Source organism: Physella acuta, unplaced genomic scaffold, assembly GCF_028476545.2.
Source record: "Physella acuta isolate Inbredline_101_S28 unplaced genomic scaffold, ASM2847654v3 ptg000493l, whole genome shotgun sequence".
In the NCBI taxonomy this organism is placed as follows: Eukaryota; Metazoa; Mollusca; class Gastropoda; family Physidae; genus Physella; species Physella acuta.
The window spans coordinates 106,028-127,134 of NW_026732012.1; the positions used below are offsets into that span (position 1 = coordinate 106,028).

Consider the following 21,107-nt stretch of genomic DNA (forward strand, 5'->3'; position numbering starts at 1 on the left):
TTTCAATATGCTTGATTAAGTATTTCATTTATACGATATTACTTTAATATCAATTAAATTTACTTTTTACTTATGTTTAATTTATTTTAAATAACAATAATCATTCTTAAAAAATGTATTCATTAAGGATAACAACGTTTACGATTTCTAAACCATAATTAGAAGCATAACGTTTGTAATAAAAAGGTAGAGTTAGTGTCTTCATAACATAATGACAATTACAAGTTCGGTCAACGTTATGACACACGTGCCTCATCATAACGAATCCTCAATGCAGCGATTATTATCTTTCATTAACTAGACGTAATCGTTAACACTTGCACAAACTATCTCTTCTATGTAAGGATGAAGCTCGCACAAGAACAGTAATCAACACTGCAGTCGTTGATGACCACACAGAGTTTATACGCTACATGCTGGAGGAAAACCTGGCTATTCTAAACTTCATCGACCAAGATATATTTTCTAAAGTGAGGATCACTTTGTAGGGGTAGATTTTAGATTACAGAATAACACAATGTTATTAAGAAGACTTCTTTCTTCTTCTTCTTCGTTCTTAATTATTAGTGTTGAAGGGGATCGAGATTGATCTGCCAGTGGGTTTGAACTCGAGACTTTGTTCGAATTTATCAACCATGAGCTTTTTGCCGACTCGACCACGCCTCCAACACAATTAAGCGTTACGTGTCAACTGGTTATGCGCCATTGAGGCCATTGACTCCGATTTCAGCCTGCTTTTCTTTTTGGATTTGCTCCCATAGCCTTTGTCCAACCAAGAACAAACTACAAGGCAGCAGTTGTTTAATTTTGGAGTTGTCTCTCCTAGAAGAGTGGCTGTCCCCAGCTAACGAGCCTCATCTGCCCGAGGGTTCGAACTCGAGACTTTTCGGTTTAGCAACCATGAGCTTTACCGACTCGACCACGCCGACTCTATTAAGAAGACATTAACACTGGCCTGATCATTATGGAGACGATGTTGACGCAGATATTATGGGGACAAAGCTGTTTCTACAGGTTGCTTTGGATCTCCAGGGATTCTCAGATAACATCTGATGAAAGCTTGTGTAGTTTTTAATTACCTTCAGATTCAAACCAATTAAATGCCATAAACCATACTTTGAAATTTACAAAACGGCTATTGTTTTTATACAAACACACACACACACAAACACACATAGGATTTTTGAAACCACACCTTATAACAATCCCCCGCCTATGTAAATGGGGATGATAAATAAAAGCTCATTATCAGTTAACCTCAAATCTGTACTAAACCATGATGGAGAAAAAAACAAAGCTGGTTTTTTATTGTCCACCAAAGCCCCTTACATGTCAAGCCCAAGGAAAGATGTGTAACAATCCATTTGTTCCATTGAACTTTTCAAGGATAAATTACCTACTTTGATCTATTTCTGATATAACATTATGTCAAAACAATTTTTCTGATATTTTAATATTTGTTTTGTTTAACAAAATTTCTAGATCGTTATATAATAGATCAGAAATCTAAGACTTGTTTGTTTCAGAACACACACCATTGTAAATATCACCAGCCAGAAACAGCATATCTTGCTTTGGAAAATAATGAGAAGGTAGTTTTTTTTTTGTTTTGTTTTGTAAATCAATATTAAAGGACATGTGATAATTTTAAGATTCCACAAGGTAACAGAAAAAAAAACACGAAGGAAAGACCGAAAATGAAATGGGCTATATCAGTTAGTTTCACCTGCAATCTTTGTTAACTTAAGGGTAATGTTAGGCATTACCCCAGGTGGAAGAGTATTAAAAACAAATAAATATTTAACGTTGGTTGGTGGTGATTCGTTTAAAAAAACTACAGTAACACAGTTTTATAATAATTTCAGTATTTCATAATGTTTCAGGAGTTTATAAACTCCTTCAAAATTATGAAATGTGAAAGTTTGGGTGTTAAGTTGATATACATAATTTTGTTTCAGAAAATGAATGGGTCGACTCAAAGGACAGAGAATAATATTGTACAAGAAAATACCGCTTGGAATAATTTGATCAGCCGAATAAATCCAGTGAGTTATTTGCATCAGTAATGTTTAATTTACTATACATTTCGTATGCATATTCCGTTTTTAATTAAAGTAAATTTTATTTATAATTACAGTCTTTAGTGAATAAATAATTTTCTCTTTTCTGAGTGTCAGAATGACATGCCACTCTTTTAAAACTACACGGCTGGTTATTCTCAAAATATCATCAGCTTAATTATACATATAGATGTGCGATATATCCTTATCTTCTTCTATTCGCTTATACGTTCTCTACCGGCAGTCTAGAAACAGGGTTAAGAATGTAGCATTTCTCTCACTCATGTTACCAGCCGCTGACACATGGGTTTCCGCCAGGCTTTTCCTTCCACCCCCAGTGCATCTCGTGACTTTCGTGTTAACGAGCGCGCGGCCTACTGTTACTTACACCACGCCGTCCCCATATCCTAAGCGTATCCAGAGTACAGTCATGCGAGTTAGTTTACATTAGGTCATGAGTATCGATACAAAAGAATAATAAGTTTCAAGAACACGTCACCAATTCCCCTGTTTTAATGTCTATAATGTATCTGTTTTAAATTAAAACTAACTTCCTACAAAAAATCACTACAGATACATAACTAAACGAGTCTTTCATTTAAGAAATCATATGATTGTGGCTAATCGACTATATACAGGTATAATTACACAAGCATCTATGAGAAAAGGTATGCTTAGCTATGAACACGCGCAGTGAAGCCCCCCCCCCCCCCCCGTACGAAATGAAATTTATATAATTTATATAGAAAATATATACTTTTAACAGTGTCCACCCCCCCCCCCCCCCCGAAGAAAGTTTACCGCCCCCCCCCCCGACAATTTCAAGTGCCCCCCCCCATCCCCCCGGAGTAAAAAGTCTGGAAGAAACACTGAACACGCGTGTATTATAAACATGGCATTTTTAATCAAACCAAAAACATGACTGTAAAGTCGCACAGTGTGAAGAACCAGGGACAACGCTGGCTGCAAGACTATGGGGTTATTTCTTTCGTGTAAGTAGCTTTTAATGTTAACATTATTATTAAGCTTTAATAATAATTGTTTTGGGGAAAATAAATCATTATAAAAATATTAGAATGTGTCAAATTAAATAAAGTTATCTGATTTTAATCATCAAGATATAAATTTGCGTCTTTGTTTAATTGTTTTCTATTATATATATATATATATATATATATATATATATATATATATATATATATATATATATATATATATATATATATGGTTAGAAACACAAATGTGAAGGAAGAACAGGTGAAAATACAGACTCGGGCTTAGCGGCAAGACTATGGAGACTCCTGTACTTTGTGAGTAGTTTTACCTGTGTTAGTTTGCTGAAATTAATACATGTAGTAGATATGCATGTTAGAATCAATATTTATTTTTTTTTATTGAGAGAAAACTATCATATTTAATAGAATAATAATATGTGTATATAAACGTTTATATTGTTGATGTTGCATACTCTCATGGATTTGATGTTGTAGATACCGAAGTACAACTGTTCGCAAGAAACATTACAGGGAAAAATATCTTGGGATATTTACAACATGCGACTACCAGATGCTGAAGATATTAAACCGGCTGTTGACATAAAACCGGCCGAGGAGAATGAAGTTGCTGGGAAAATGAAACAGTCCGACGACAAGGAAACAGATGGGAAAATGAAACAGTCCGAAAACAAGGAAACAGATGGTAAAATGAAACAGCCCGACGACAAGGAAACAGATGGTAAAATGAAACAGTCCGAAATGAAAGCAGCTAAGAATTCGACACCGGCCGAGGAAAAAATCTTTTTAACCAACAAAGGTAGGTAGAATATGGGGGTTAGAACGCGGTTATGGAGAAGGTCGATACACAATCCCAAATACAGGTACCTTATCCAAGTAGTTCATTATACGGGCAGCCAATTAAGCTGGCGGAAAGCAACACAAGTAGGCAAACGATTCATGTAGGAGAGATGGGCATATTTGACATGCATTGCATATACGTTTTCATTTGTTTTATTTGTGGTCCACCTATTTGCATATGCTCTTTTTGTTTTAGTTTATGTTTATAATTTTAATTACACGATTGTATTTCCGACGTTGAGATTACTGATGTTGCATTAATTAATACCATTTTACATAATACTGCTACTCTTTTCACACACGATCATACTACAATCTTTACTACAATCTTAAAGATTCTAACAATTGTTAAACAACTTGTCTCCAGCTAACAAGTTGTTCGAAATGTCTGTCCGGGCCAGAAAAACGAAACTAGCCAAAGTATTGTGGCGGAGAGTGTCGGTAAGTATAATGGTCACATCATCAACAGTGAAAGTGTAATGGGCACCTTATTAATTATGTGAAAGTGTAAAGAACATCTTACCAAACGTGTAAGTGTAATTTTCACCTTATAAATTAAGAACATTTAATTTGATGACAACTAAAAAAAAAATATTTCAGCACCCAACAGGAGCCGCCCTATACGCTTGTGGGATACTGAAAGTTCTGAGGTTCTACGAGACTGATGAAGACAAACAGCTGCAGCTAAAGAAAGATTTTGAGTCGGTTTCACCTCTTTTGCAATGTTACTTCTGCATATGTAGATATTTCTAACACATTTTTTTTCACGCGAATATAATTTTTTTAGATTAACTTATAACATACATTCTTAACAATGTCGAATGTGTTAGATTTAATTGTTACTAAATGAGCAGAGAAAAAAGTATAAATGAATTGATAATTTAAAAGTATATTGCTTTAACTCATAGATTAATTTAAATTAATTGTTCAAAATAAATTGTTCATTGAAAAAAATATCTGTATTATTTTGTAGAGAGTTTGAGAAGTGTGCTGTGGACACCATCATGCGAACCTACCAGAAATATCCCGAAGAAACTATCCGACTTCTAATCTTCAGCATGCCAGAATGGGGCAACACAACGTGCATCTACCTGGCCATCAACAACTACAACTTGAACTTCCTGTCACAAACGCCGTGTAAAGAACTCAACGATCGCTTGTGGAACTGGGGTACTCACGTCAAGAACGAATGCATGTGGCACGTGAATGAAGACATGAAGGAATCAGAACAAAATGTTGACATACTACAGAAACAAAATGTTGACATACTACAGAAACAAAATGTTGACATACTACAGAAACAAAATGATGGAGGAAAATATCATGAAAAGAATAGTCAAAACAGCACAGTTCTACAAGTTGAAAACAAAAATGACTGCCCTCCTCTGAGTTCTGCTAATGGAGATAGTGGAGAAGAACAAGAAGAAATAGAACACTGCCGAGTAAATACAGATCTCTACGTGCTTTTCTAAAATACTAATTACATTTAGATTGAGCTCATGCACTTTAAAATCGCTACTTGATTAAAACAAGTAAAGAAAGGCTAATTTCAAAAAGTCAAATTATGGGTTTTAAGCTGTCCTTTAGGTACCCTAACAGTTCAAACGGCTATCCGGTTTTCATTTAGAAAATACGATGTTGAACTCTATTTATTCCTTTTATCCAACATCCAAAGTGACTTATTTTAGTACCACAGTGTCTACTTTATAACAACTTCACATCAAAAGTTCTGTATATAACAGTTTCCTTGCATTATAAATGTTAAACACAATTGAGTTTACTGTTTGCTTAGTCCACTTTCGTCAAATGGTGTTTTCTAGTTTTGAAAAACTCAGGTTACAGATTTTTTTCTGTTATGTCTCCTCGTAAAAATCGATTTTATTTCTAATTAAAGGTATGCGACGAATGCAGTGATCATAAAAAGTTGGCCAAAATTTCAATGTAAGCTTGATCATCATTTAAAAAAATATATTATTCATACTCTTATCGCCAATAACTTAAAATTGAAATTGAACATCCATAGATGGACCATGTTCTGTTTCTGCACGACCAACAAGTATGATCCAATCGTGAGAAAACTTTTGGCGCCATCAGTGCTTGTTCTGTTGCAGTTGGTAAAGATAATTTCATTAATTACACGGATTGTACACATTTACTAACGCGGTCAGGCGGTATAGTAGTTTACTGTCCTATTAAATTTGTTAAATCTCTTTCTAGCCTAATTATGTGCCTTCAAATCTTGCCTCCCAGCTAGGCCACCTGGTGTTTCTTGTTCTCTACGCCATGTTGCTTGTCTCTGTGCTTCATCCAGGCTCCTTTCATTGGCTGGAATGGTTGGTGTGGGCGTGGATAATCACATTTCTTTGTGAGGAATTCAACCAGGTAATCACATATCTAACTTCTAAATTTTAAAACCAAAAGTATTAGACTTTTAGTATTTATCCCATTTCTGAATAGTTTGCAGAAATGTATGTAGTTTAAAGACACCACAATGACTTGAGCCACAACATGCTTTGTATTGTTTACACATATTTATGATGTATAGCTCGTGATTCTAGTGTTGATTGATTATCGATTTCACTCGTCTGGTCAAAGTTGCTTTAAGGCATCTCTTCGGGGGGGGGGGGGCGTGTGCTGTTCTTACCGAAGGAAATATAAATAAATTGTTTACAAAATATATACTTTTAGCAAACCCAACGGAAAATATAGTGAGCCGTCGTTATTTTTAATTACCTCCACCTACCCCCATCCCGAGAAAAAAAATGTCTCAAAGAAATACTTATTTGGGCCCAAGACACCATGGACGAATGATGTAGTATTCCAATGTTTCAATGACAACGTCTTAAAGCGGATTGTGTGGTCAGCACTATGCCAATCGTCCTAGTGTCCCTGGCTCAATTCAGGTACCTATCATAATTGGGCGGACTTCAATTCTACAGTCTAGCCCGGGATCCGAACTCGCCATGTTCGGGTAAGCAGGCGTTAGCCCTACCACACAACCACACCGTTCTCAACAAATGACTGTAGTGATCTAACAGGTCGCAATGTTTTGACCAAGTCAGATACAGTAGTAGATTTAGCAGCTCTGACAAGTAACTGTCACACCAATCATTGATTCTGCTATCCACATAATATCGAACTTACATGTATGTTAAACAAATCCAAATAGTTAATGACACCTGAAACGAATTTCGGTACGTTTATTCGTATTCTAGAAACCAAAGTCCATACCGTACTAAATTCTAGCGTTTCTACACTTTGTTCTGTCACACTACCTTGTAAATTGAAGACGAATTCTTCAATGCCAGCCAGATACATTAAATGCTTGACAAATACTTTTACATCCTCCTTCCCGTCAACAGAACGCCATGATAGATTGAAAACGTGTATTTTTGATTGATATTAAATAATTTAACGCTAAACACTATGAACAAGATACTTCACAGTTAGGCATTAATAAGCTATTGCACGCATGTCTGTAATCTAATATATATACACACACACATATATATATATATATATATATATATATATATATATATATATATATATATATATATATATATATATATATATATATATATATATATATATATATATATATATATATATATATATATATATATATATATATATATATATATATATATATATATATATATGTATATATATTAAAAAACAAACTATTTCTACATATCACCTTTTATTTGTGTAGTACTTGCGAAACCCCCTTTTCAAATGGAAGCAGCTCTTCTTCATTGTGGAGCTTATATCATTGATATTCTTCTTCGGGGGATACGGGCTACGCATAGCTGTCTTTTACAACCCTACCAGCGTAACGATGATCAACTACACCCACGTCATACTTGGAATGTCTTACATCGGCTTTTCTGTTGGGCTTCTAGAGATCTGTTACTCCAGTGAGTTCTTTGGACCTCTCATGGCCATGTTTAAAAATATGGTAAGTTAACGACAAAGGGATATAGATGGGTGTTTCTTCTTATGTTGCGATCATACTAGTTTTAGAAATAAATAAATATATATATATATATAAATAAATAAATAAATATATATATATATATATATATATATATATATATATATATATATATATATATATATATATATTTATTTATTTATTTATTTATTTATTTATTTATTTATTTATTTATTTATTTATTTATTTATTTATTTATTTATTTATTTATTTATTTATTTATTTATTTATTTATTTATTTATTTATTTATTTATATATATATATATATATATATATATATATATATATATATATATATATATATATATATATGCGTGTATTTGTTGGTATGCGTGTTTCTCATTCTTTCAGTCCATCTTCTTGTTAACCATGTAATAACGTGTTTGTACACATTTTGAATCTTTATTTTGTAATTCTATACAAAGATTAGTAAACAAAGTTTTGCGTAAACAACTGTCGCTTTGTTAAAGTTACTGTACAAATAGACAGAAAAGTAGCGATCCATTATGCTAATGAGGTAGAGTTCATATGTATCTGGACCTCGGATTGTGCGGCCAGCAATATGCCTAACTGCCTAAATTCTCCAACGTATATAAGTTGCTCATTAGAGCAGGATACACTCAGGCATGTCCTATAGTCATGGGTCCGAAACGAGATCCGAACTCTAGATCTTCGGGCTAGCAGCCGAACGCTCTACCATTCAACCAAATCGTAAATTACAATTATTTAATTTTCTAAGGATTTAATCAACCATTACTGTCCTGCTATTAAATTTCGCACCAATTAACTTCCCCACAGCTGCTGAAACTGCTCAGGTTTATGGTGATCATCCTTGTGTTTTTCTTCTCCTACGCCGTCGCCTCTGAGTCCGTTCTGTATCCCAGATCTAAGCTCACTCCCTTGTTGGCTTATAACGTGATACGTAAAGCTTTTTGGGGAATGTTTGGTGAATTTTTCCTGGACGAGCTAGAAAGTCAGGAGGGTGACATCGGTAAAGAATATTTTATTTGTATTTATTGTAATAATACGTACATATTTTTTTTCAAAAATTAACTCTTTATAAAATTAATATTTTTTTTTATTGTATAATTTTTAAATATTGTTATTGTTTCCCTAATGGCCTCTTTTGATTATATTTTTCAGTTTATTTTTCACTAATTGTCAAATGAAAATAGAAATATACACATACACATGTAGTTAAATTATGAATACTTTTATTTAATCGATAACGCTACATGAGTTCAAACGCTTTACAGGAACACACGCTTTAGAATAACACCAAGCTAATTTAGAACTTTTACGGTTTATTTTATTTAGGCACAATTACGTTCCATCAGGTATTCGATAGTTCCGTTACATAAAAAAAGCTGCGAAGAATCGTTTAAAAAATATTTTTACATATTGGCTTTTTATGTTTAATAGTATCAAATATCGACTTCTTGTAAACATCTACAGATGAGCCAACATGCACCAACGACCCCAGCCTGTATGAGGACTACGGACAACTTCGATGCCCCACAGGGACGGGGAGATATTTCGTTCCCATCTTGCTGGGCTTTTATTTTCTCACCATCAATATCCTCCTGTTTAACATCATCATCGCTGTCTTCAAGTAAGTGTTGTGTTCAAGTAAATTTTGCGTTAAATTAAATGTCGTGTTTAAGTTAGTGCTGAGTTAAAGTAAATGCTTTATCAAGATTGCCATTCGCAATAATAATGTGTAATACATAACACCGTAAAATCACATAACCTAACATTTGCGTATGAGTGAGTGTGTTAAAGGAATCGCTTAACAATATTTTACCAAACACACTCATATATAATTATATTATATATTTATATATATATATTACATATTTAAATATATATATATATATATATATATATATATATATATATATATATATATATATATATATATATATATATATATATACCCAGCATTTGCCCTTAGTGTCAAAAATGATCCCCTATAATTAGTTTGCCCAACTCTTAGAAGGGCTTCGGTACTCCATTAAAAATTCATTCGAGAAAGGGCGTTTATGTAAAATCAGATACAAGTCTGGGGGATGTCTGGGTAGGAAGATGACAGTCTTACATTCTGACAAGCCATGAGCAAAATAGAAAACATAACCAAGCAAACTTTCACCATCCACCAACAGCTCAGAGATCAAGCGTATCGAGAAGAAAGCCGAGGGTGTGTGGAGGCGTCACTCACTCAAGTTTACAACAAAATACCACAAGATGCTCTTTCCTGCCCCAATCTTTCTATGGATTTTCCCGTTTCTTGTTAAATTTGTCTACGCCAAGGAAAAGTTCTCTCCATTTTGTACGTATCAAAAGTGTGTCAGCTATACCACATTCATTACGTTTACATGTATAGTATATTGTTTACTTTTTTTTAAAGTAGATCTATAATATAGAATTTGCCATTTCTCCTGATTTCTGTCTATTCCAAGGAAAAGTTCTCTCCTTTTTGAAAGTATCAAAAGCGTGTCTGCTTTATACTCTATTCCTCACGGTTAAATGTATATTATATTGTGTATATTTATAATAGTAGTATAAATAGTAGTTTCTCAAATTTGATCATCCTAAAAAACTTTTCTTGACATTCTTAACATTAATTTTTTTTTTCTTTTTCTTGAACAGTGAAGGAAATCACAGAAGCAGAAAAGCCCCTGCAACTTCGTTTATCGAGAATTCAAGATGAGATCCGAGAACAATATATCGTAGACATGGCAGGACAAGACCTCAGAGATGAGTACGTTTTTATTTAATTATTGTATCTAAATTGCAGCAACGTTTGGACAAACGTTTGATCTCACCGACTATGTTCCAAGTAAAAACTGGCTTTGTTAAAGCTGGATGTAGCAGTATCAATCAATCGGGGAAGTGGTTATAAATCATAATAAAAGTTATAGGCCAATACAGTAGCCAAGTCAGACGGTGGCCATAAAAGAAGACAGTGGCCTTAAGGCAAGACAGTGGCCATAAGTCAAAACAGTGGCCATAAGGCAAGACAGTGGTCATAAGGCAAGACATTGGCCATAAGTCAAGACAGTGGCCATAAGTCAAGACATTGGCCATAAGTCAAGACAGTGGCCATAAGTCAAGACATTGGCCATAAGGCAAGACAGTGGCCATAAGTCAAGACAGTGAACATAAGAGAAATGGACTGACTCAACATAGTAGCCAAAGTGGGTTTTTTTTAAAAATATTTTAATATTATAATTATTCAAAATGCCAAGGGGTCGGCGTGGTCGAGTCGGCGAAAGCACATAGTTAATAAATTTGAAAAAGGTCTCGAGTTCAAACCCTCTGGCAGATAAGGCTCCATAACTTCCAACACTAAAAATTAAGAACGAAGAAGAAGAAGAAGATTCAAAATGCCCAATGAATATTTACCTTTTAAGTTTAATTTGATTCGCAGATATCGATTTATTTTGTGATATAAAACAATGTTATTAGCTACAATTTGTTTGTTTTCACAGAACAATAAACATTAGCTGTAAAGTCAATTGTCCTCATACAGGTAAGTATTAAACATCATCTAGAAAGTAATATATCAGGTTTTTTTTTAAATCTAAACCAAATGACTAAGAACTATTTGATGTTTTGCTAACCAAGCTCCGTTTTAGTCGTTATATAATTTCAATTAAATATGTTAAATGGAATTAATACATAACTTTAAGGAATTCGCATTAAACTTTCTGCAACATGAGCACAAGTTATTCTAACGAAAATAAACTTGGCCCTCAGATTCACCAGAGTATCAACAAACATTCTCACGTCCAGTAAGAGGTGATCCAGTGAATGAAGAGTCAGCCGTTGCAGTGCTGACCACTACACGTCCTTGTGAGTAGAGGTTAATGTCAGATGTATTGCCCGAACCAGCTTAACAATATCACGTTAATGGCTATAAATGTTAAATCATTTTTAAATCATGCTTTTGTTTATTTTTTTTTACATTATCGATTTTGTTGTTTCAACTAATTGAAAGAAGCATTTAAAGTTTCTTCCAGACATTTTCTCCGGAGGCGGAGGGGGGGGGGGGGGGGGGGCTTTGAAATTGGGGGTGGGGGGTGGACAATGGTCAAAGTAAATATTTTCTATATAAATTCTAATTTCTTGGGGGGGGGGGGGGTGGTAGATATTTTTTTTCCGAAGAGATGCCTGGAAGAAACTCTAAAAGCCTTGGTACATTAATATTCAACTTTGAATTCTACGACACAAACAACACATATTCTAAGAGTCTACTTTATACAAACTTAACATAATTAATTAATATTTTATGTTTAACTTAAATTTGAATCCAGTAATGACGAGTCGTAGGAACTCAGACGGATCATGGGCAACTCAGAGAAATAGATTTTTCGCTGTGTAAGTACATGTCACCAATGCAACAGACGACGCCTTAGATCTTCGTAAAAATATAAACATTGAAATACAAAATATTTAAATGCCACCAAACCTTTTCAAAATCTAGTCATTAAATTCAAGGTGAAAGTCTATTTTGTATTTTGTTTTAAGTATTAAAAACATAACATGAATTTGATTATGTTTGTCAAACTTTCACACAGTTAAAACTTGCTATAAGTAGCTATAAAACGTCATATGCAGGCTTTCAAGCTTAATAAGTTATTTATTATCGTTTGTTTTTATAATGGCACTCAGATAAACCTACACACAAGGAATGTATTTTTGTTTTGTTATTTAGACGGACCAGATACAAATACGGACTTCGATGGGATTGTGTCAGAGTCCGCCCATTGTCTAGAAAACAACGTAAGTTAATTTAAAATATATGTCAAACTGTATACAATTTTTCTTGATTAAAACATTTGAAAATATATGTCTTTAAGACATTAACGCAATGTTCTTTATTCTTCAGTTCGTCACGACGTTGACCCTAAGGGATTAAACGTGAAAATAACAAGTAGCTAAAGAAAATCCCTTAGAACTGTCTGGTTACAGTGATGTATCGAGTTAAACATATATAATGTGTTATGTATGACACAAGTAATACATGAATCTTTATACGTTATAATTTATATTCTAAAACGAGCCAGTCTTTAATAGAAACTCATTCAGAAATTACCTTGCTATTTCATTAACACGAGACAATCCGGGGCGTATCATACGTCGCTATTTAGTTGTTTTATTTTCTATTTTTCAGTAATTCATAATTTGTGAATTCGACAGTACCAATGCTGCCACTGAAAATATTTGCTTTAAAACTCTAACCCCCTCCGCCTTTCCCCTAACCCCGACCCTACACCCCCCCCCCCCCCCCCCCCTCTGAAAGCAGTCTCCTCTTAGTTACCTCCTGTAAGTTTAAAATCGTTTCAAACTAAATTATCTGCCCCTAATAGCCGTCACTAAACCCGGCTCTACGATTTGTAAACATTAAGCGTGACCACAGCTCACCAGACCATGTGGGGATGGGGTGGGGGTAGTAGTGATAATAATAGAGAGAAAGAGAGGGGACTGCAACGATGCGCTTGCAGCTTGTTTTCTAGCGTCTCCCAGAAGAGAATTATATATATAGATAATTCGAAATACTATTGGTAATTTAACCAGCCTTATGACTTAATCTGAAAACACCACCTGCACCAGTTAGTTTAATATAACCTACGTTGACTATTTCACATGGGTTAATAAATATAAATAAGAATGATATTCCGTGTAATTATTGTTTCTATAATTAAACCACGACATTGTTTGTAATTAATATTTAAAAAATCTATTAAACTAACTATATATTACAGTTTTACATAGAACTAATACTGTGATAATCATATTTAACTCTAATACTGTGATAATAACATTTAAAAGTTTGTTTTCTTTAGAGACCATTTAGATATACAAACGTATGTACGAAATCCTTTTTATCTTCTTGAATGCCATACAGTTTTTAAAATGATTTGTATGTCTGCTAAATTTCGAGGGGTGTCCATAGTCATTTTTTCAAACATATATATATATATATATATATATATATATATATATATATATATATATATATATATATTTATATTTATATGTATATATGTATATATATATATATATATATATATATATATATATATATATATATATATATATATATATATATTCTATATATTTGATATTTCTATTTAATAATACAAGTATATAGCATCATGCTAAAATGGATCATGTGTCTCTGTGGCAAAACTGTTTGTGAATGACATGCATATAGTAAGGAACTTGACTTTAACACCATTGTCTAATATTTTTTTAAATCTAAATTGGTGTCTAGAAAACTCAATATATATAATTTTTCAAAATAAAATTTTATTTACAACTTAACATTTGTATTAAAAGTGCGAAGAACAAAATGAAAATAAATGTATTCTCTTTCACTCAATTTTAATTCTATCTAAAAAGTTTGTATTTGAGTTTGTGTTTATGTGTGTGCTTATGTTTGTATTCATATATTTATCCAGTTTTGGGCGGCAGCTGAAATTATACCTGAAAGAAAATTGTGAAGAAACAATTATACACTTTTATAATAATTTTTTGTTGAGAATGTGTATTGTAATTGTTAATTAGCCGTTTATTAAGCTATATTTATTTTTACAGAAGATTTTTATTTTAATTTTTCAAAAATAAGGATATTTCTATGTTCAATTTGGTATTTAGAAGTGAAAATTGCATGTGCAATGTTGCATGGATATAGACATTCCTATGTAATCTGCGAGCGCTACTAAATACAGTTATCTTAGAGTATCAAAAATAATATTATTATGAAGAATAATATTATTGAAACATGTTGACAACGTTATTACTCAAATATAAACAACATGTATTAATATAACAGGTAGTTTTCTATCAGCTTCAACTTTAGTAAATAGTTTTTACTCTTCTCATGAAAAACGTGTGACCGCTTCCCGCCACCGTAGATAAAACTACATACTGGCAGACGGTCCATAGGATTGTATAATACCATAACAAGTATAACTATGATGTCGCCTCTCACTACTACTGTTCTTGCTGAAGCATATGCAGACTCAGGTAAAGGAGTGCAATGGACCACGACACAAGCACTGGAAGGCATATAATTTGCTGATGATATAGTCTTACTATCACACAGATTCCAAGACACACAAGAGATAGTTACAGCTTTGAGTGAAACAGGAAAACGAGTAAGACTTAAAATAAAAGACAAAAAAAAATAAACATTAAAAAATGACTTATAAACAAGATGGAGATGTAACATTAGAGAACCAAAACATTGACCAAGTAGACCGCTGTATATATCTTGGTAGTGTGGTTATTGTGTCGGTAGGATAAAACGAAGACATCAAACGTAGGATAGACCTTCCCTATCAAGCTTTTGACAATCTTGAAAAATATGGCGCCGTAGCATGCCGGGGGAGTACGGAAAGTATTGTAAGGAACTGGGACCATTTGAAAAGAGCGGCAGTAGACAGTAGGTAGTGGAAAGCCTCAACAGAGGTCCTATGTCCAGCGAGAAACGAAAAGGAAAAAGTAATAATGATAATGTACAAAATACTGTAAATATCAGTCAAAGCTAATATTTTAGCATCTAATATAAAAGTTTACTACCTATCATTATAATCGCACATCTATGTCATACAACACAATGACAAAAACTGATACCCAAAACTTCTATGTTGTTAGATCAATTAAGTTTAAACTGAACAATAACTTTTTCTGTTCAGCTAAAATAAAGTAATTTATTTATTTGAAGATAAAAATATTTTTGTTGGAATGCTTTTAAAATTGCAATAAAATCCTCATAAAAATCTTCACACACACACATTTTCACACGTGCAACAAACAAGCACATACACATTGATTAAACGCAATCGTAGGAGTTTTATAAATATCATTTTCTATAGTACAAATATATAGATAATCAAAAATGTTCTAAGCGAATCAATAATACATTTATTTGTAATTTGTGTTCTTAACCTGTCAGATAAACCCTTTCACACGTGCCAAACACCTACGTTAAGTCGAACAAATATTCTATGCTGGCCTCATTTCTCTAGTCTAGAAATGGATACGACAGTTTAAAGACATCAGAAACGCTTCATTGAACAGTTTTCACACCGCTGGCGCTTCTTAACAGCGGAGCGATCTTATGAGAGGCGACTACTGTGGAATGCGATTCGCCGGCTTTGGCATTGAGGTTGGGCCACACATTTCATGACCAGGAAGCTAACACTATTTTCTCAATACAAAGGTTACAATTTTGACTTTTAGGCAACAACATTCGATGTTAAGTTTGACTCGCACTTGCACTTACCGTGACTCAAAATGTATACAAATGTATAATTCAGTATATATATATGTATATATATATATATATATATATATATATATATATATATATATATATATATATATATATATATATATATATATATATATATATACTGAATTATATATATATATATACATATATATATATATATATATATACATATACATATTTGTGTGTGTATGTGTGTGTTTATTCGCGTATGAGTGTGTGTGTGCGTGTGGGTAGTTGGGTGTGTGGGGTGGTTTTTGTTTGGGGGGGGGTGATGGTGTGTGGGTGTTTGTGCAATGGTTGTCACTGAAAGGCTACATTCCATTCGTAAAGCAAATTAGCCTAAAACTATCGTCAAACAGGCTCGGTTAGAAAATTAAAATTAATAATGATTTTGAGACTAGTTAACACATACAAGTAGGATATGTTGTGAAACATTTTCTTACTTCAAGCTCCGTTTCATTTTTTTCTACCAGATTTAAAATGCTATAATTTTAAAGGCTCGTATAATTTAAAACACTTCACTTTTTTCCCATTCTTGCCGAAGACACATGAGGCAGGTGACGTTCAAGTTAATGTATTCTTAATAGATGTTGTGGTCAGAACTATGCCCAGCCGCCTTGGTTTTTCCGCACGCGAGTTAGGTACCCATTAGAGCTAGATAATTGAACGATATCAATATTAGTTTCATGACGCACGGTAACTTAGCGTTCGTGTCCTTTCACGTTGTGGGTCAGGAATGATTTCAATCAAAGCACTTTCAGACGTATTAAATCACGTGGTGTTACGTCAAGAAAATATCCATTGATAAAATATTTTCACGCATGACTGGTTAAGTTGTCGATTTTGTCGGTCAAGTGTAATTTAATGGGTAGTTATAACTAGTACAGTATTTTAAATGCAGAGTAAGTAACTTTTTTTTTTAAATCTTAGATTAAAACGAGGTTTTATTTTTTTTTATGTCTGTGTGGTTTGGTCTACTGCTTGTGTTGTGGTTTACGCGGGTGACGTTGTTGAGGGTGATATCTCGGAAGTTGTGTGTATAGTGTGTGTTTGGGTATGGATCGTGGGGTAAGTGGGGTTAGGTGTTTGCGTTTCTATGTTGGGTAGACAATTGATTTCGTCTGTAAATAATAGCTAATTTTTCATTGTATCATCAAATATAAAGACTAAGTTATCGTCGAGTGTCATAAAATAAATAAAGATACAAAATAAAATGTAAAACAAATCTTCTCGGCAGGGATGAAATGAGCTTCAATCGGATCTTTCCCGAAAAGGTAGAAATAATAAAACCCAGTCTGAACTTGGCGCATGCGGTAAGTGTTTTATCTGTTTTAATTTTGTTTGGTCTTAAGATGTTCCTGGCGGTATTGATAGATAATAGTAGCATTGTGTTGCTTATGTGAAATTAAATCAACGTGCTCAATAAATGTACCTATAAATTGAAGACATAGTGTAGTAGCCGTATTGCTATTCTATATTGCTGTTGTAAAAGAGAGTATATTAGTGTTATTACAATTTTTAAAGTATAATATTTAACGTGACGTAAAACAAACTTCATATAACTATGCGTTAAAATTAAGAAAATGAATGATTTTTATTAAATATATTATAATAGATTGACGACAGAAGCCTGTGGTTGTATATAACACGTTTATTGGGTCTAACTACATCACGATGGTAACACACAGAGAGGACGGAAGGAAGTACCAAGGGACATCACTCAAGATAACAATATTATAAATATAACTAATACAGAAGAGTGAGTTCCCTTGACCTCACAATTATTTCAATCTATTACATCCCTTTACCCTTAGAACACAATAACACATCTCTCAATAGAACAATTGATAGTATCCTAAAATCACCAATTATATTGTAACATGAACACTATGGTAGATTACATCCTTACAAACAATGCACAATATGCTACAACATAATCAAAATACAAAACAATAATGTCAAAGTCCTTTTGACCTTTAGAATCATAGGTCTAACTTATTTGGGACTTTGATTGTCCTGCTTGACCTTCTCAGTGGCTTCTGATTTGGTGACTCAAGATTCTGACCATCTGGATTCTCTATCTCAGGAGGTCTAGGATTTAAATCATTAACTCCAGAATTTACATTTTCTGACTCCAGACAACTTGGTTCACTCATATCAACAGAACTTGGTTGTGGAACAAACTGAGTTGGTGTGAACTGATCAGATTTGGTGGGATTGACAGATTCACACTTATTATCTGCACAAGTTATTTTTAACTTTATAAGACACAGGTCCTGTACATTGAACAATTTGACCTGGTATCCATTTTTCCTTTCTCCCATAATTTCTTAGATACACATTCTTATTAACACCAAATTCTCTTTCAATGCATGAGTTGTCATGATTTAATGGAACTATTTTTGAATTGGCATCTGAAAGTATTATGCTGTTATTCAGATCCTTGACTGACATAGATTTCTTTGCTTGATCAATTTCCTCAGGTAATCTGATAGTGCTTTCCTGGTAACCAAAAATACTGTTTATGAGTAATATTCTGGACCATATCACTTTGCAACTGTGATCCAGTATTTGAAGTGGGTGTATTAAATGGCAAAAATCTTTTTCTTCTTTTGATGTTACCCTTTTAGTTTCTGTAAGTGCTAATGATGTTAGCAAAGTTGTTTGATGATCACATTCCTTCTTACTAATGTATTCTCTTTAAAACATTTGAAATTGCCATATCACCATAATCATTTATTAAGTTACAAATACTTTGTTTAGGTAGCTCTGACTGATAATGGACTGCATCTTCTCCATCTTTTATATTATCTTCACAAAGGTTTTTATTTCTTATTTAATATGGCCTTAAGTCATCATTCACAGACTCTTCAGGCCAACCATTCTTACAGTACTCATATACTTTTATTAAGCACTCATCTTTTTGTGTTTCTCTTTTAATATCATTCACATTTATATTGGAGTTATCCATGATAGTGAAGAGAACAAATACATCTTCTGGTACATAGCTCAGGCTTTGGTTTTTTAAAGGTAATCTACTAAGGCTATCTGCACTATTCTCAGATCCAGGTTTGTATTTCAATTCATAAATGTATGCAGTTAGTGTGATAGCCCATCTTTGAATTCTTGGTGAGGCATGCTCAGGTAGGGGTTTGTTTTCTCCAAATAAACCTAGCAATGGTTTATGATCTGTAAAGATGGTGAACTTCCTACCAAACAGAAACTTATGAAATTTCTTAACACCAAAAATGATGCCTAAGCCTTCCCTATCTAACTGAGAATAATTTTTCTCAGCCTGGTTCAACGATCTACTGGCAAAAGCAATGGGTCTGTCACCCTTCTCATCCATGTGGGACAAGACTGCTCCTACACCATCTGGTGAAGCATCACATGTTAATATAAGTCTTTTCCCTGGGTCATAGTGAGTTAGTAAGGTGTCAGAAGACAAAGCCTCTTTTGCTGTATTAAAAGCAGTATCTTGTTGTTTACCCCAGTGCCAAGTTGCATTTTTCTGTAGCAGCTTGTACAGTGGTGATAGTTTACCAGACAGATTTCCTATGAACTTTGCATAGTAATTTATCAAGCCCAAAAAAGCTCTTAGTTGTTGGGTATTTTCAGGTTTGGGTGCTTCTTTAATGGCTTTTGTTTTCTCAGGTTGAGGTCTGATGCCTTGTTTGCTCAATATATAACCAAGAAAACTAATTTCTGTCAGCATGAATTGACATTTATCTTTGTTTATCTTTAAACCTTTTTCACCAACAATTTTCAATACTTTATCTAGTGTTTTAAGATGTTCAGTGTCATTCTTACCAGTTATGTACACATTGTCAAAGTACACACAAACATTTGGAATATCCTTAATAATACTGTCCATGACAGCTTGGAAAATTCCAGGGCTAGATGATATGCCAAAACATAGTCTTTCATATTGGTAGAGTCCTTTATGTGTGTTTATTGTCGTATAGACTTTTGAATCTGGATGCAGTTCTAGTTGAGTGTAAGCATGACTAAAGTCTAATTCAGTGAATTTGTCTCCTCCTGCCAAATTCAAAGAAATTTCCTCAATGTTAGGTATAGGGTACCTATTTAGCTCTATTTGCTTATTCAGTGTAGTTTTGTAGTCTCCACAAATTCTTATAGAACCATCCTTCTTTAACACTGGCACAATGGGCGTTGCCCAATCGGAATAGTCTACCTTCTTTATAATGCTATTAGATTCTAATCTGCTTAGCTCATTTTCAATTTTATTCCTCATTGCATAAGGTGGAACTCTAGCTTTGCAGTATCTTGGATTTGTATCTTTAATGCTTAACTTCACTGTTCTATCATTTAGTAATCCAGAGTTACCAAAAACACATTTATTTTCAGATATAACTTTATCTAGTGAAGTAAGACTAGATTCTTTTACATTCTTCAATGAACAAATACTCTCCCAATTTAACTTAAGATCACTTAACCAGTTCCTACCTAGTAATGGCGGTCCATTTCCTTCAACCACAAGAAGAGGAAGTTTAACACTTTGACCATTATAACTTACATGAACCATACACTCTCCTATTACCGGAACATTGTCACCAGTGTATGTTGTTAGACACTTGTGACACGGCTGTAGAGACACTGATCCTCCTGTGACAGCGTCAAAATCTTTCTTTGTGATGACTGTTAGTGATGCTCCAGTGTCAAGTTGGAAGCTTATGCTCTTACCGTTGATATTAACTTGTACATTGATGGGAGCATGACTTATTGATTTCACAGAGAACAGGTTGAAATCCGGCTGCGAATCAGTTTGAGCATTTTCACAGGTAGAGTGGTTCATTGGTTGGGTTAGGTAGTCTTGGTGAGAGTTAACATAGTGCTGCCTTTGGTTGCGGTACTGTCTTGACTGGCTAGA

At 33.6% G+C, this 21,107-nt stretch overlaps 1 protein-coding gene and 2 long non-coding RNA genes across 3 annotated transcripts; all 3 read left to right on the forward strand.

Annotated features, from left to right (window-relative positions):
- Window positions 1-357: 357 nt before the first annotated feature.
- On the forward strand, window positions 358-2,045 carry LOC131944429 (uncharacterized). Its single transcript, XR_009387021.1, has 3 exons — window positions 358-470; window positions 1,527-1,592; window positions 1,959-2,045. It is a non-coding gene; the product is annotated as an uncharacterized LOC131944429 (long non-coding RNA).
- Window positions 2,046-2,968: 923 nt separating this feature from the next.
- Window positions 2,969-4,354, forward strand: LOC131944428 (uncharacterized). Its single transcript, XR_009387020.1, has 4 exons — window positions 2,969-3,052; window positions 3,293-3,370; window positions 3,551-3,872; window positions 4,281-4,354. It is a non-coding gene; the product is annotated as an uncharacterized LOC131944428 (long non-coding RNA).
- A 552-nt stretch (window positions 4,355-4,906) lies between these two features.
- LOC131944430 (transient receptor potential cation channel subfamily M member 1) lies at window positions 4,907-13,143 on the forward strand. Its single transcript, XM_059305031.1, has 14 exons — window positions 4,907-5,355; window positions 5,808-5,854; window positions 5,937-6,027; window positions 6,164-6,295; window positions 7,629-7,874; window positions 8,710-8,902; window positions 9,367-9,523; window positions 10,074-10,240; window positions 10,561-10,672; window positions 11,403-11,443; window positions 11,671-11,766; window positions 12,228-12,291; window positions 12,629-12,696; window positions 12,803-13,143. Exons 1-14 carry the CDS (start codon window positions 4,918-4,920, stop codon window positions 12,853-12,855), a joined length of 1,905 nt encoding a protein of 634 aa, XP_059161014.1. The 5' UTR covers window positions 4,907-4,917; the 3' UTR covers window positions 12,856-13,143.
- Window positions 13,144-21,107: the final 7,964 nt, after the last annotated feature.

Excerpts from the sequence above, each read along its gene's own strand:
- LOC131944430 (XM_059305031.1), top strand. The coding sequence starts at position 4,918 with ATGCGAACCTACCAGAAATATCCCGAAGAAACTATCCGACTTCTAATC. Across the intron at positions 5,855-5,936 it reads AAGTTGGCCAAAATTTCAAT|ATGGACCATGTTCTGTTTCT; the intron begins GTAAGCTTGATC and ends GAACATCCATAG. Across the intron at positions 12,292-12,628 it reads AGAAATAGATTTTTCGCTGT|ACGGACCAGATACAAATACG; the intron begins GTAAGTACATGT and ends TTTGTTATTTAG.